General features: G+C 44.0%; 1 protein-coding gene across 2 annotated transcripts in view; it reads right to left on the bottom strand.

The window, feature by feature from the left end:
- The window catches only part of LOC137803003 (vacuole membrane protein 1-like), a 55,497-nt gene that overhangs the window by 14,782 nt on the left and 23,691 nt on the right, over positions 1-17,024 (bottom strand). For both annotated transcript variants that reach the window (XM_068601246.1, XM_068601245.1), the window contains exons 7-10: positions 16,841-16,972; positions 7,600-7,680; positions 7,106-7,222; positions 3,984-4,045 (exon numbers count right to left, since the gene is read on the bottom strand). In XM_068601246.1, the coding sequence (XP_068457347.1) occupies positions 3,984-4,045; positions 7,106-7,222; positions 7,600-7,680; positions 16,841-16,972 (392 nt within the window). The remainder of the gene's footprint in view (positions 1-3,983; positions 4,046-7,105; positions 7,223-7,599; positions 7,681-16,840; positions 16,973-17,024) is intronic.

Below are 17,024 nucleotides of genomic sequence, written 5' to 3'. Positions count from 1 at the left end.
GCTTCTCAGCATGGGAACCGATCAGCGGGAGGTCAGCGATCAATACCATCTAATATAGGAGAAGCCCATTCAACAAAAAATGAATAAATACAGTTGATTTATTTCGACAAGCTCTCAAGACTTGTTGACAAGGATGGAAAACAATTTTTTTTTGTGATGAGTAAAAGGGCAAAAATGTGCTAAATGAACAGCATGAAACCTCTGGACCGAACGACTGCTTCAGATCTGGATCAAAGCCTCGCTTCATGCGAGTTTGCACATTTTCCCCCACCCGACTTACACAATGACTGTACACGCACAGCCGTCCTTGAAGAGGAGACGTCTGTACATTAGTCACAGGACAACAAGTCTGATCGGACGCGGCTCAGACCGCGTTATCAGTCGTCGTTATCGGCCCAGAAGGCGTCCGAGGAGGATTTTCATTGTGACTTTGAGAACTTCAAAGCCCAAAATGATCTTAAAGAGGCTGGTAGATTTAACCTTAAAGGCTTTTGCACGGCAGGAAAACCAGAGCTTCGTCTGCCAGAGATGAATCTGTTTCCACAATACACACCAAACTGTTTGAAATGTCTGACACACATCTTTATTTTGCCCCAAACAGACAGTAATTAGGAAAAACAGTTGAAAATGGGAGAACAAGATTGAACAACTGTCAAAGGAGAGAACTTATTTTTCCATCTTTTTTCAGTCTCGCGCTCATAAATCATCGTCATAAACGTATAATGGAAACGTTCAGTCACTTATGTTCAACAAGTTCTTTAAAAAAAAAAAACGCTTTTGCATTTTCTCTACATTTTTATTTCCAGCCGGTCCGAAAAAAAAAAAAAGAATAAAACTCTAGAGTTGGTCGTTTTTGTTAAGAGAGGTGATAAAAATGTCCGTTGACAGTTTTAAAGCCTCGTGACGAGATCCAAAGCCCCGCTGAGAGGCTGGACACACTTTCCTTTTGCCCTTCACAGAAAACACATTTTCCTCGTTTGAATTGCTGTGAAAAACCTTTAGAAACATCCCTTAAAAAGGCCAAATAAGGTAATTTATTAACTTAATTAAGACATAATATGTCGACGCCACGATACAGAACTCCTATTGACACGTTTTTAACGTGACAAAATATATTCCTGATGAAACTTTGAGACGTGTGGACCGTCCTGTGATGACGTGATCCATCATCATGATTCTGGGAATATTTACCACATGAAAATATAACCAAACTATAGTAAATATATATATATATATATAAATATATACGATAGAAATGTTTAGATAAAGCAAAGAAGCACCACCATCCTCACACATGTACATGTTTTAATAAGTTTTCAATCCTATTATGTTCACAAAAAAAATACACAAAATATACTAATTAAATTAATTGAATTCATTTATTCGAGATGAACTTAATGAAAGATGTTCTTGTGTGTTTGTTCATGGAGCTGATACAGTATTTAAATGAAATGATTCTTGATTTAAGATCAATAAATCACGTGAAACAACTTTATAAAAGATAAGAAAAGATAATGGTTCAGGGATTTATACATTTTTCAGTGAGTGATCATTTGAAAGTGAAGTAATTCACGGGAAGTTACGGACATTGTGTGTGTGTGTGTGTGTGTGTGTGTGTGTGTGTGTGTGTGTGTGTGTGTGTGTGTGTGTGTGTGTGTGTGTGTGTGTGTGTGTGTGTGTGTGTGTGTGTGTGTGTGTGTGTGTGTGTGTGTGTGTGTGTGTGTGTGTGTGTGTGTGTGTGTGTGTGTGTGTGTGTGAACTATAGCTCAGTCAACGTGCAAAGAGCGGAAAATGAATCGTCTCGTCTCGAAAATGAAAATCACCCCTTTATTCCATTTTAAATAAATCCGGTTGTGTCGTTATTAAATCATCAAGCAAACACAAATCCTGAAAAACTAAAGAGAAACGCTCCACAATCTTAAAACATTTCACACGGGGAAAATGAACAAATACCAGAGATCCTATAAAACTCAGAACCACACAGCAAATTAGTCATTTGTGCCAGAATTTGTAAAAACATCCAACATGTTATGCAGATATGAATCAGAGTCATTACTTTGGGAATCTGTTCACGCAAGATTTCACAGAAAATTGTTTCCATACACCCGATTAAAAAATTAAAAAGGTCAAAATATTCTTTTTTAAATCAAATGTTCATTGCTTCACTGAAAACATAAACGAGGTGAATAAAAAGATGAATGGCATAACTGACTCTTCAGAAAGAAAAGAGGGCATCCAGAGGACACATGTTCTTGTGTACGTGTCAGTGTGTGTGTGTGTGTGTGTGTGTGTGTGTGTGTGTGCCCAGCGGGTGGCGGCGTCTGCAGGTGCCGGCATCAGAGCCGGTGGCGGCGGTGAAAAAGGTGTAAATTTACTTTCGAGCACCTGCGCAGTAAACGCTGACGCTGCGGTCGGCCCGCGCCCCAAAGGGTTAAGACACCGAGAAGCTGTCACCCATTCATAAGGTGATGTGTGAGTGAGAGTCGGAGCCGAGCGCGGAAAGGCCTTCGGCGAGGAAGGAAGCTGACGGTTGACGAGTTGTAACGCGGGAAACTTCCTTTTCGAGAAGAAGTGAGTCAGACCGAAACCTGTCGATAACCAAATGATCCGCGGCTCTGAGTCTGCAGCTCAATGAACGGTGACTGACAGGAGAGAGGCAGGACTTTCACAACCCAACACACACACACGCGCGCACGCACACGCGTTGTGTAACACACACACACGTGGAGAAAAGAGCAACAGCATTTACTGACGTTTCCGTTTCTGGACCGAAAACGTCCAAAAAATGAATTTTTAGAAACGAAGAAAAATGTGCAGAAAGACAACATGGCAAGGACGAGAGCTGATGCAATCTCATCGTCTGATTTCAGCGTGTGTGTGTGTGTGTGTGTGTGTGTGTGTGTGTGTGTGTGTGTGTGGGTGGGGGGGATAAACGAACTCCCACCAGCAGGTGTGTCAAGGGCAGTTTCCAGCTGCAGGCCCTGGCATCGCTACAAGGACACCCATCATGGCACCCATCAGCACCCACACCCAGCACCGGGGCTCTCTCAGCTTTCCATCTGTGTGTGTGTGGGATTGTTCCACTTTGTTTGACTTTTTGATTTATATTTTCTTGTCTTCACAACCGGCCTGACGGCTTCGTGAGGGGAACCGGCCTCTCGATTCGCAAAATAACCTCGTGCCGTTTGACAAATTCGACAGGACCCCCGGTGCTGTTTGCAGCTTGGCACCACGCGAACACCGGCGCAAATACGCTTCCTTCGTTGAAATCACTCCCATCTGCAACTCAAACTCGACATTTTCTTTCCTTCCAAGATTTTCAAGCAAATAAATATGAGTACAAACTGTCTGAGTGGCCTTATTTAACGTGAAAGAATAAAAGATTGGATGGAGAAGATCCACCTTTGGACACTCTGATGCTCTGAGCTGTCCTTTCAAAATAAGAGCTCACCCCATGACCTTTAATTTGTTACCGGCAGTATTTATTTGTCCTCTCGTCGGGCTCGAGCTCCTCCCTATTAGATCAGGTAACGACCGCTTTGTTCAAATGGAGACAACCGCGTGTCACGACAGCGAGAGTTCATCCCTTCCAGTGAAGAAAGAAGAACCGTCGTCATCCATCCAGGGGGGGAAAATCCCCGGCCATTTATCACAACGTAGACCATACCAGCGGAGTGAGGAGGCCAAAAGCAGGACAGACATCCTCCAAAAAAAAAAGAGAAAATCACCATGTTGAAATTCAAAGCCACCTCTGCCTCCACGTGACCTTCATCAGAGTCACGAAGAGGAGGAGGAGGCCGACCTCACACAAAAGGGACACGAAGTACTTGAATGCCACACGACGACCGCCTCGAAAAGGTCCCTCAACCGTCAAGTCTGGCATCAACTCTTTTATGTGTGAGAGCTGCACCCCCTGAAGGGTACTTTTGGTGCGCAAACACACACACGCGCACACACACACACACAAATGGAGGCCTACTCACCCGATGAGGGAGACCATCTGCTCCACGATGTGCCGGCTGAAGGTGACGATCACAAACAGTTTCTGTATGACAAAGAAACACACACAGAAAGAGCGAGTCAGTTACTGAACCGTGAGGTCACAGGACAAGGCATTACGTGCATCATCGTTGGTCTGATCAGTAATTCCTCAACTCCCCCTCACACACACACACACACACACACACACACACACTGCCCATTATGCCCGAGCCCATGCCCTTGTTCCATTTGGTCAACAAAAAAAAAAAAGCAGCCACGAAGACGCCCTTTTGTCATGACACACGACCAACAGAGCACACTAGGTCAGCGTATCACACCAGATCAGAGCGTGTGTGTGTGTGTGTGTGTGTGTGTGTGTGAAGGATGGATGGATGAAGGGGAATCAAAGGAGATGTGTCACTGCTTCAGAGGGGGCTGGAGGCCGGCTCCTGTCCGCTCTGATTCCTGCTGAGTCATCGGGGCCTGAAAGGCAACCGGCAGCCTCTTCAGGCTCGTAGCCCCTTTATCCTCCTTTTTTTTAATTATTATCCAAAAGGTTCTTTACTTGCCCTCTTCAGTTGTTGTAGGTTCCCGAATTCTCATAAACAAACACGCGTTTTTGACCACTGAACTGCGGCGCGATCCAGTGACATGGAGGTTGCCGTTAACGTGCCATTAGACAGGCTGAGCCCCACAGAGCTTTCAGCGGGTCCATCATTACAAACTTGTGTTGTGCAGAAAAGGATTGTTCAAACCCACAGGAGCGTATTTTAAATCCTAGTCCAGATCCCAAGGTTTCCAGAGATACTAAATATATACACCCGAATTACAGGGACAAGTGTATAAAGTGATATATGAGATGAGAGCATGATGGAGCCATGACAATTTCACTCAATATAAATATGTAGCCTCAGTTAGTTTCACATTAAAATATATATTCTGCTTATTTTATGCCTTAAATAAGTTTGGCCAGAATGAGTCAAATTATTTACTTCACCTTTATGACGATGGACCTCCTGAGTGCTGAATATATTGATCAGAGGTTTTAAAGTGCAGATGCTGCAAGCTGGCTTAAGAGGGAGGGTTTTAGTGACCGCCAATAACTTCTATGACATTTTAAAAAAAAAAAACAACAAAAGTGTAGACTGGAAAGACAAAAAAAAAAGAGAGAAGAGGAGATACACAGTAAGATAAATGACCCGATGAGTCACAATGACCACTTTAATTTCATGTGACAGCGCTCTTTGATCAGCTTTGTTACGGAGCTCTTTGTCAAGTTATGTAACACGCCGGCGAGGTCATACGTGTCACACATGTCCGTGAGGCCTCTTTTCCTTTGTGCGGCTGAAGGTCGGACAGAATGAACGAGTCGCAGTCGACGTTACTGTGCGGGAAATAAATCTGCCCGCGGCCATTTTGAACCCCAACTTTTTGCACCTTAATATTTATTTGAAGCACCCACATCTCTTCAAACGGCAACATGGCAACATGGCAACAAGGCGATGTGGCAACGTGGCAACATGGCAACGAGGCAACGAGGCGATGTGGCAACGTGGCAACGTGGCTGAGACAGGGAAGCTGACGGAGACGTGGTCTCCGCTCGCTCATCTCAGTTAACAGATAATACTGATAAGAGCTACACACATTCTAGTCACACACACACACGCACACACACACACACACGCACACACACACACACAGTGTTAAACTGTCGTGTTCACAAGTAAAACATTCGTCTCATTTCACTCTCTGCTGCATGACAGTGAGTCCATGTCCTCTGCTACGTCTCTCTCTCTCTCTCTCTCTCTCTCTCTCTCTCTCTCTCTCTCTCTCTCTCTCTCTCTCTCTCTCTCTCTCTCTCTCTCCCTCTCTCTCTCTCTCTCTCTCTCTCTTTCTCTCTCTCTCTCTCCTATGAGTTTTTCCATGACGTCTCCCACCATCATCCGCCAAGTGACCGTCAGCGTCACAAAAGCCGCTGACGAGGAACAACAACAAAAAAAAGCCTCTCCTTAGAGACCAGCGAGACCACACCTGACTCACAGGTACAGAACAACTAAACAAAACACACGCTTTGAAGCATTGAGAGTTTTAACCGCCCACACACACTCACACACACACACAATACAAGCCTCAAAATCCCCTTTTGTTCCCTCTGTGGCTCACGAGGGACAGCGCCACCTGCTCTGCAGGCCACTTTTCCTCTCACACTTCTTGTTTTCTGCCCACACGACGCAAAGAGCAGCAGCGTTTTGCATCAGAGGCACCAAAAAAAAAAAGTTTGAAGATTTCTTTTTCCGTGAAGGAGGGAGGGGACACACCTCTGTCATTGAGGGGGGGCCCCTGCATGGGACCCCTGGGTGTTATCTGCTACTGTGCCTGCCATGCACGCAACCCCCCCCTCACAGATCAGGCTTTCTTTCTCCATCACCTCCCACAGACAATGATTATCAGCGTTAACTTGCTCTTGCAAGACCCCCCCCCTCCTCCTCTCTCGCCCCCCCACACCTCTTCTCTCAGTTTGGACAAAGCCTTCTGCATACGATGGAGGAATGAGGCCCAAACGCTTTTTAACTCTTCCTCTCTGAATCACAGTGAGCGGATTCCAACGTTTGCTAAGAAAAACAGAAAGCGGAGCCTGTGACGGTAATCACAGACATACTGCGAATTCCTGGACACAAATTGAGGATTTTCCAGGATTAGAAGAAACTGTTTGGGGGATGCCAAGTCTGTGGAACAGGACTTTCTTATTGGAGGGGCGAGGGTGAGGACGTATCCTTTACTTTCATCCATAAATTCTCCGTCGTCGTCCGCCGTCGTCTGACTGCTCCACTGTACCGTGCAGCGGGGGGTGCAGCAGCTGCCATCACAAAATGGTTGACTCCCCCTACTTCTGCTCCACAAAATGGCCTCCTCGCTACCGGCCGACTGCAGCACAGAGATGCTGCGCATGGGATTCATTATGTCACACACTTCACCTCCTGGACAATATTAAATAAAACTAATGTCGAACGTCGGCACAGTGAGCGGCTGCTCTCGGAAAGATGCGAGACGAACACAACTTCACCAGATGCAAGTCTGTAGTACCAAAGAAATCCCTCCTTGTTTTAGTTTAGCTGCAGCTCACCTGAATGTGCATCTTGATGACTGCTTTTCCAATCAGTGTCGCACCAAAGAAAGTCCAGAAGGGCACCAAGAAATGTCCACATGTTATCCCTGCCAGGTCAAACAAGGGGTTCGGTATCTGAGGGGGAAGATAGAGACGATCACAGGATATTGTGTCAAGATGTGGTGAAACGATGTCGCACGGTGTTGACGTTTCCTTCCATCTGTGTCCTCCAGGTGCGCTGCAGAAGAACCCCGATGATCCCACGAGGTTATCCAACGGACGCGTGCACATTTCATAATTATCTCTGGGTTATACGATGCACATTGTCATTTTCTTGTGGACGTCAAACGCATCGATAGATTTGTGAAACATGACACGATTATTACGACTGTTGAACCGCCATCATGGATGAGGGGTATTAAAAACAAAGAAATAGGTGTGTGTGAGTGTGTGTGCGTGTGTGTGTGTGTGTGTGTGCGTGTGTGTGTGTGTGTGTGTGTGTGTGGACTCACAGAAGCACAGGCTAAAATCCCAAAGAAGCCGACCCTCTGGATGAGTTTCTGCACAGCGACTTTTGCTCGGGTGGCAAAGTCCTGAAAAAGAGCAAAAGTGGTGAAAAGTGATTAAATGATCATCAGATGTTTAGATGTTTAGCTGAATAAATCATTTCGACGTTGTTTTATTTACAGGAGACTTCTCAAATCTGCTTCACTGAGTTTTACATCTCAGCTAAAAGTAAAATAACAATAATGTGTTATTGTAAATATTGTTGTGCAGCTTCTATCTGATACTCATCACACTGTCTTTACTGCGCACTTGATCATAGTCTGACAGATTAAAACAGCATTAAATGATTAATACGGATTCATATTTCACATGATAAATAATTCACAATTCATTTCCGATTGGTAAATATATTTTTGGGGGATTGAAATAATAAATTGTGCTCCTGAAACGTTTATTGAAGAGCAATTTAGAGCAAAGAGGTTTTTTTATTTGTGTGTTTTTCGAAGCATTTCTGTGGAAGAGGGAATATCACACGAGTGTGTAAAATAAGTGTGTGTCGCCAGCTGGAGTGATTTTTCATGAATCCTCTGAAGCTCCTTCACATGACAATTTAAAACAAACAAAACATTGAGCATCGTTTCATAATTTAAGACAACGTCTTATCATCAAATATCTGCTTTTAGGATTCCTCCATCGTCTCTGAACGTTGACGTTTCAGCTTTTTTGCACATTATTGTCGCGTACCGACATAATTTATTTTCTATTTTATTTCTAAAAACACGTCGGTGTCCAAAGGAAACGAAAAATGAGTGAATATTCTGTTTGTGTTATTATATCTCGGCTTGTTTTGAAATAAGAGCAAGCTTTTACTCCAGCCTGTATGTGGACATTACATCCCCCACCAAAAGGTTTTCATTAATTATTGAGCAATATTACAGTTGAAAACACAATAATTGGATCCTCAGAAATAAGATAAAAAGCTTTGCAAGCTGCTTTAAACTTGAAAATACATATTTCTGATGGAATTGAGGGATTTTTACTGACTGACAATCTTAGAAAGTGTGTTTCTAAATCCTCTCAAGTTCATCTGCTTCATTTTAAAATATTAAAAACTCTAAAACCCGAAGCCCAAACATGCACTTTTCAAAAATATTTACACAATTTTATTTCTCCTCCACATTCATTCACCCAAATAAATGTGCAAGTGATGAGGAGCTGTTGGCGTTTTGAGTTGCCTGCTCGTGTATCTCCATCACAAACAAACATTTACTCTAATAATAATAATAATAAACAACTTGTTGAAGGGAATATCTATTTATTTCAATAAGTTTGAATGAAAAAGAGTCCTGCAAACATAAATATCTTCAGCTGTAAAGCAGGTTCACCTGCTGAAGACCTCAGAGCTTCTTCTCTGTGGAAGTGATGAACTGGTCGCGTTGCTCTCGCATCTCGTGCCAGTTATTAAATTAATTCCTTTATCAAAGTGGGAATGTTTGAACAAGAGAACAGACTTTGGTCAATCCTGTGACTCACAGATTCTTGTTTTTTTTCTGCTGCTTTTGCCCTTTTCCCCCCCGACGGGCAACAAAAGCCTCTTTTCAAAGCAATGACACAGACTTTTCCTCCAATATACCTTTTCTGGGAAGAGCAGCCTTAATCTGGCTCTTGGGTTTAGACTCAACTCTTCTGGGAACGCAGAGCGGACGCAGAGAAAGCCACGAATAAAGAACTTTGCATGTTCCTGGAAGACGCAGGTAATTTATAAAATGATAACTCTCATATATTAGATTTCTTTCATTTTAATTCATTGTTTTTTTGGGAACAGAAATTCTTTGCTTTTAAAATAATCAAACATACTGAGGACATTGTAATTGATTTTTTTATATATTCGATGCAGGGTTTTTTATATTGTAGGCCTTAATAAGTTAGTAATTTCATCTTTTGGCTGCAGAATATAAACAGTATATAAACAACGTCTTTCATTCGTTATTATTTCTACTTTTGACTGAACTTATCTTCAAGTTGTTGCACTTTTCCATGAAAACAGGTTTATTCTTTATTTGTAAAGTTAATAAAGTTAATGTAATAACTGTATTATGGATTATTTTATTTTTTTAAAGGCTGAGAAGTTTACAATCGATTAAATACATTTTTGGTTTTCATAAATTATATTTGTCAGATTGAATGAAGTAATTATTTGAAATATACATTTTTAAGCAACATCTCATCTGTCTTTTTAATGTCCAAATAAATGTTTGTATAATAAAGCCTTGAATATATGTATAATTTGTCCTACATATAATTATGCTAAAAGACAAAGTATTCAAATGTTTTAATTTAATCTGTCTTCTACTGAAACTATTTATATTTTATAGATTGCACTGGTAATATCAATAAGTATGAAGATGTTTTGCATTAAAAACATCATTTTGAGCCTTTCAGATTAAACTTTTTATTTTATATTTGTGAAGAGAAGTGCATGTAACACTCAGTTAATTCATGCAAATAAGTGTAAGAACTAAGATATCCTGTATTTAGATAAACATAAACTTCCACATCGACTGTTGATATGAACTCATATTTATGTTTCAGGGAAACTTTCACCTTTAGAAAATGTTTCTTTATTTTTCCTGAACCAAATAATTAGTTTTCATAATATCTTCTGATGTTTATAACATTACAAAGTGTTTCCAAAGAATGCATCCATGGCATTTGTTTTAATAAAAGCCTGTGTTATTATTTTAAATCTCCTTAATGAGTGTACAGTTTCTCACGGAAAGCACATTTTCACAACCTAAAATAATTTAAAATCAATTGACAAAGAAACAAAAGATTAAAAAAAAAACGCCTCCTATGATTCATAACAGCACACAGGAAGAAAAAAAAAAGTGGTTTTCTTTTGAAAAGCAAGGCCTCGGTTTCTGAAACATCCCATTAATTCAAACTCGGGGAGGGGGCCGGCCGTGCGTGATCATACCTAATATGGTCATGGAGACCAGTACAGTACTGATGACACTTCTTTACGAGGTGCAGCCGAGCGGACAGGAAACATGAGACGTGGGAGGTCACCTCGCCAGGCGCTGGGTGTGGGGAGCTCAGGGACGCGCCATCTGATTGGCTCCCGATTTGAATTTCTGCCTTCGCTGACGTCCAATCACGACGCGTATTTCTTTCTCTCTCCTTGGACTCGCCTGTAGTTTTAATTCTAGCCGGTCCCCTGTGCATACATGTGTGTGTGTGTGCGTGTGTGTGTGTGTGTGTGTGTGTGTGTGTGTGTGTGTGTGTGTGTGTGTGTGTGTGTGTGTGTGAGCTGCTCAGCTGGCTGGAGACAGGGGAAGGAATGTGTATGGATGGTTTACAGCTGAACCGCTGAGGACCGGGTCTGGACCGGGTGGGGTGGGAGGGTTGTGTGTGTGTGTGTGTGTGAGGGAGGGGGGGGGGGCACCTGACGACCGCCTTGTGTTGCAGAACCAATCACAGCCCGTGAATCCTCCGTTCATCTGCCGACATCTCGACACATGCATTGTTTGGACGAGGTGGCGTCGTTAAGCTATCGGCTCGTGCGATGAGAGCCGGGGATGAAAATATCACCGCGGGGGCGAACAAAGGGTCCCCGAGGAGGTGAGGGGAGGGTGTGTGTGTGTGTGTGTGTGTGTGTGTGTGAACTTGTGACACTGTGATTTACAGTTGAGCTATATACTTCTCTCTCTTTCTCTCTCTCTCTCTTTCTATTCTGCATTTCTCCACCGGCGTCTATCTCGGATGGCTGGGGTTCAGACATTCAGACTCTGTTGTTGGCAGCTTATGGAAAATCACCATCTCTGCAAGGCAGCGTGCCAAGAGCTGCCCCCCCCCCCACACACACACACACACCCACACACCCCCACCCTCACCACCACCCACCACCCACCACCCCCGTCACCGCCGGCCTGCAGGGCCGGGCTTACAGCAGCAATTACATTTGGGTATAAGATCTCGTGAAGGGTGCAGCGTCATTAAAAAAAAAAAAAACGGCGGAGGTTTTTTTAGGTTCCAGATTTGGCTCGACGGCACAGATGCTGCAAGTCTGGAAGTCTGCACCGTCACATGGAGCGCAGCTCGCCCCAGATACCTCTGACCGTGGACCATTTCCTCATTTTATGAATCAAACCACAACGTACCGGTTGTGTCTTTTACTCACTGCGCAGTGTTTCAATCGCGATAAGGGGGCCACGCTTTAAAATGAAACTACAGCAAACACAGGATTGTTTATTTCATTTGATAAGTGAGGCGTTAGCAGGATGTTCACCACAATATTAGCAGTTATGTAATAATAGCGCCTGGATCATTATTTGATCATGACAAAGACTCCTACACTATGAACACAGGACAACATGACGGTGCAGATGTCTGTCTCTACAGTCACTCGCTGATGTTGAAATCCACCAAAAAATTATCCAGCAAGCCCCAAAAATGTAATGGACTAATGTTTATTTGTCTTGATGTGAATGCAAACAGAGTTCCAGGTGTCGGGGTTGTGAAATAACTATGACAGCGACATTTGTGATATTTGCGATATCTGTTTATTTTGGATTTCCTAAAGAGAGTGACTCTCTTTTCACTTCTAGTGACGAGTCGACAAAGCCATCGCCGCGTCGTCAGTCGTCCGCCGTGGTGCCGATGGGGGTCAGAGTTCACTCAGACAAAGAGCGCGGCGGCGACGCGGCACGCCGCTCCATGTGGAAATGTAAAGTGTCAGACGAGGAAAAATCTATGCATAGCCTACACACGAGTCAACACCCACGCACATTTTTCTCTCTCTCTCTCTCTCTCCCTCGCTCTGTGTGTTTTTTTTCTTCTCTTTTTTCTCAATGAAAGTCTTTCACACAGAAGACACACACACACATCTCCGAAGCCCCCCCCCCCCCCACCCCGACACAAAGATGGCTAAAGTTCATCTCATTAACTCCTGACAAGCCCGCGCCCGCTCTCTCTGGCACAGGAAGTGCAGTGATTAAGGACTCATGACGCAATCAGAAGCCATGTTGCCCCCCCTCACCCCTCTTTTCCTGAAAAAAAGAAAAGCTAAGCATTCAAATCTATCCGGAAGCACGCACACACACACACGCACGCACACACACACATACAAAAAAAAAAAAAATGCACCCCTGAGTCCACGTTGACAAATTCTTTAACAAGCTGTGGTTAAAGGGAAGCTGGTTTTACTCTGACTCACCCCCCTCCTTTCAAACAGTTTACTGGAAATAAAGAGGGAGGAGGAGGGAGGGGGCATTTTCAGAGAAGTCACGTGACGGGGCCGGGCAAACCAGCAAACCACAGCACAGACTGCCTTTGAGTGCAGTAGGCCAAGGGGGGGGTGTGTGTGTGTGTGTGTGTGTGTGTGTGTGGAGGGGGGGGGGGGGGGGGCATACGCCCAGCGCAGATGGCCCTGATTTGAGTTACAGGAGATACAATCCTGGGAGTTGGCAATCAAGAATTCACAGCCTGTTAACCCCTTCCGTACCGGATGAAACACACACACACACACACACACACACACACACACACACACAAACAGAACACGAGCCCGAGGAAATCAACTCCTCCGTTATCAGGTTACAAGCAGAGACTCGGTTCCTTTGCAGGGATCTTCCCCCCCCCCTCATCCGAGATGGTCCGTGTGGATACGGAGGATTCCTCTCCGGATTTAAGAAAGGTGGGGGGGGGGGGGGGAGTGAAAAAAAAGAAGAAGAAGAAAAAGCTGATGTTCATGACATCAGCGTCTGGAGCCGTTGGAGAGAAGGCATGACTTCATTACTTTTGAATAGCTCTGTTGAATGAATGGGAAGAAGAAGAAGAAGAAGAAGAAGAGGAAGAAGAAGAAGAAGAAGAAGAAGAAGAAGAAGAAGAAGAAGAAGAAGAGAGTGCTTTGCTGCTGTGCATCACGTGCACTTGTGGCAGGAAGTTGGCACGAGCAAGACGGGCGAAATACCACGAGGTTTAAATCAAAACCTCTGGCACCTACAAGCCTGTGTGTGTGTGTGTGTGTGTGTGTGTGTGTGTGTGTGTGTGTGTGTGGGGCTTGCTGGGTAACATCCTTGAGGACCGAATTGAACCACTTCCACTCTGATACAAGACGATCCAGCGGCACCACAGTTCCTCCAGTCCACTCCCAGTGGAGTCTGCTTCCACTTTGCCCCACGACGACCGAGTTACATCAAAAAGCTCCGACCCGAATCCGGAGCAGACGAACGCATCCGAGTCCACCTTTCAAAAAAAGGGGTAAAAAGGTGGGAGGGGAACATCAGAGAAGAGCTGCAGGATCTCCTCCAGCGAAGGAGGGAACCCCGAGAGCATCCCAGTGGACGGTGAAAGCCCCGGTCGAGAGAGAGAGAGAGAGAGAGAGAGAGAGAGAGAGAGAGAGAAAATGTTTGCGTAATGCGGGCCGGTCCAGGTCCTCGCCGGGGGCGAGCAACCTGCCTCCAGATGCTGTCCAATCACACGAGCACATGACACGCACGCACACGGCGTCCAGGCATCATCACCAGAGAGAGAGAGAGAGAGAGAGAGAGAGAGAGAGAGAGAGAGAGAGAGAGAGAGAGAGAGAGAGAGAGAGAGAGAGAGAGCAATGCACAGTGGGAGACGAACAGAGTGTGTGAGAAAGAATAAGAGCAGATGAAGAGAGGTACAGAAGAAGAAGCAATGTCACAGAGAGAGAGAGAGAAAGAGAGAGAAAGAGAGAGAGAGAGAGAGAGAGAGAGAGAGTCACTTCTAATCTTTCCCTCTCCAGGATGCGAGCCGGCCAGACGATGCTCCTCCTGCGTCATCGTGTGTTTGGATGAGGAGCTCGTCCACGTCGAGACCATCGTTTAGACAAAGCCTCCTCTCTCTCTCTCTCTCTCTCTCTCTCTCTCTCTCTCTCTCTCTCTCTCTCTGTTTCCCGCACGCCCGCCGCCGCCGCCGCTACTCTCCTCCGGCAGTTTCGGTGGAAATCGCCACGATATCAACAGGTGATGTCAGAGCTTCAGCCTCAGGACATGAGGTCTGAACATCAGGACGGCTGTCGGTGTCATTGGACCTCCCCCCCCCACCGCGCTCCTTGATAAGGCTTCCTCCAAATTGTTTCAGTATTAGTGTCTCAAAAGGTCACTTCAGTTTGTGCGTCATATGAAACGTGCTGATAATAAATGGAAAAAGCGGTTGACGCAATATTCATCTTTAGATTAGACCCTCAATGTGCACATGTACAGGGCTGAATGTAGCATTTATTTTATGCTTTTAGGGATTCACATGCTTTTGTTAAAAAGAAAAGTACCATCTCATGAAGGGATGCTTAACCTGCTGTTCAATGTCTCCACAGTTTGACTTGAAGCAGTGATAGAACAAGATGTTTACTGCAGCTGGTTGAAGACAAAATGAAGAAAAACAAAAGGTTTTTTTTTGACGTGTGTCTCCACTGAGAGATAATTGTGGTGGAAATAAAACAAATTATTTTGTTTTTACAATTTTGACGAATGGAAATCCATTTTAGTGAAATACACAGTCACGATTCCATATTTCCTGGCAGCCCTGACTCCATTTAAATGACTTGATACAGTGTGAAGGATTTCTTCATGTAGATCCAGAGACACTGAATGATTTACATATAAACTATGTCTTTACGGTTACTAATCCTGTGTGCACGCATGAGAAGTGAAGCAAAATGAACGCTCCTCTGGATCTGTCGTCACATATCTGGGATTCCCCCAGTAAAAAATAAAAAGCTGGATTTATTTCCTGACAGCCGGGTGAAGTCTGCTCCAGTTTATTTTGCAAATACAAAAGTAAACGTCAGCGCCGTGAAGTTCAAACCCATTCAGTTGTTTTACGGCACTTGACCTGTGAGACTGTGTGACCGGCGCTGCTGGAGGAAGACTCTCATTCCTGGAGGAGGAAGACCCACACACATGTTTCCCTTCATCCCTCCATTCATAATCACAAGAGGGGCGGAAAAATAAATATTTACAAGGAGCTGTTCGGCATTGTTGAAACATTTGCAGGAACGTTTGATATGACAGAAGATTTCAAAACCAACGGAAACGGCAGGAACGTTTCACTGGAGCGCTTCATGGCTGACTCACAACAATGTGGGAGCTCTTTATTCCCACACACACACACACATATCTATAACTATATCTATATATATATATACAATGTCGGAATCTGGCACAACATGGGCCAAATGTGTATATCTAAAAAACATTTTTTGTGGTCAACACACACACACACATTGAATTCTTTGCACTTTATTGTTTTTTATTGCCTAAATTAATCTGCTGTGCTGTTTTGTTGTATATATTGACTATTTTGCTTCCTGATATTTTTGTTATTTGTGTGTCTTTTATGTAATATATATATATATATATATATATATATATATCTTACATATATATTACATATATATATATATATATATCTTACATATATATATATACATATATATTACACATATATATATATATATATATATATATATATATATATATATATATATATATATATATATATATATATATATATATATATATATAGGGTACAATCTGGCACAACAAATTTCACTTTAGGGAATTTCCATTGGCCAAATTTGTATATCTAAAAAAATTGTTCAGTGGTCAACACACACACACACACACACAAGCACACACACTCTCACTCACACACACACACACACACACACACACACACACACACACACACACACCCACACACACACTCACACACACACGCTCACTCACTCCCACACACACACACACACACACACATACTCACACACATACTCACACACACACTCACACACACACGCTCACTCACTCCCACACACACACACACACACACACACACACACACACACACTCACACACTCACTCACTCACAAGCACACACACTCACTCCCACACACACACACACACACACACACACACACACACACACACACACACACACACACACACTCACACACACACACACACACACACACACACACACACACACACACTCACACACACACACACACACACACACACACACACAATGTGGGAATCTGGCAAACCCAATTTCACTTCAGGGAATCAGTATTGGCCGATCTGTTAAACATCAAATCATTTTTAAATCAAATCAACACCAAAAACACAGGATTTATGAAGTAACTGTCTATGACTACGCATAAGAGAGAGTGTGTGTGTGTGTGTGTGTGTGTCTCTGTGTGTGTGAGATGCAGGAACATGTCACCTGTGCAGACTGGGTCTGGTCCAGCATCTCCTCAAACCTCTGGTAGTCCTCGTCGTCGGGCTCGGCGCCAGACAGCCTCGCGGCGCGGGCCATGAAGTAGGGGGGCAGCTCTCCGATGGCGGTGCCGGCGCCCTGCGCCAGCAGAAGCACAGGAACACATATGGAGACTGTTAATTACTGCTGC

Source organism: Clinocottus analis, unplaced genomic scaffold (genome assembly GCF_023055335.1).
Source record: "Clinocottus analis isolate CAN_PGR_092001 unplaced genomic scaffold, fCliAna1.0.p SCAF_5, whole genome shotgun sequence".
Taxonomy (NCBI): domain Eukaryota; kingdom Metazoa; phylum Chordata; class Actinopteri; order Perciformes; family Cottidae; genus Clinocottus; species Clinocottus analis.
Note: the sequence above shows the minus strand (reverse complement) of the source record. Positions and strands in the feature narration are given on the sequence as shown.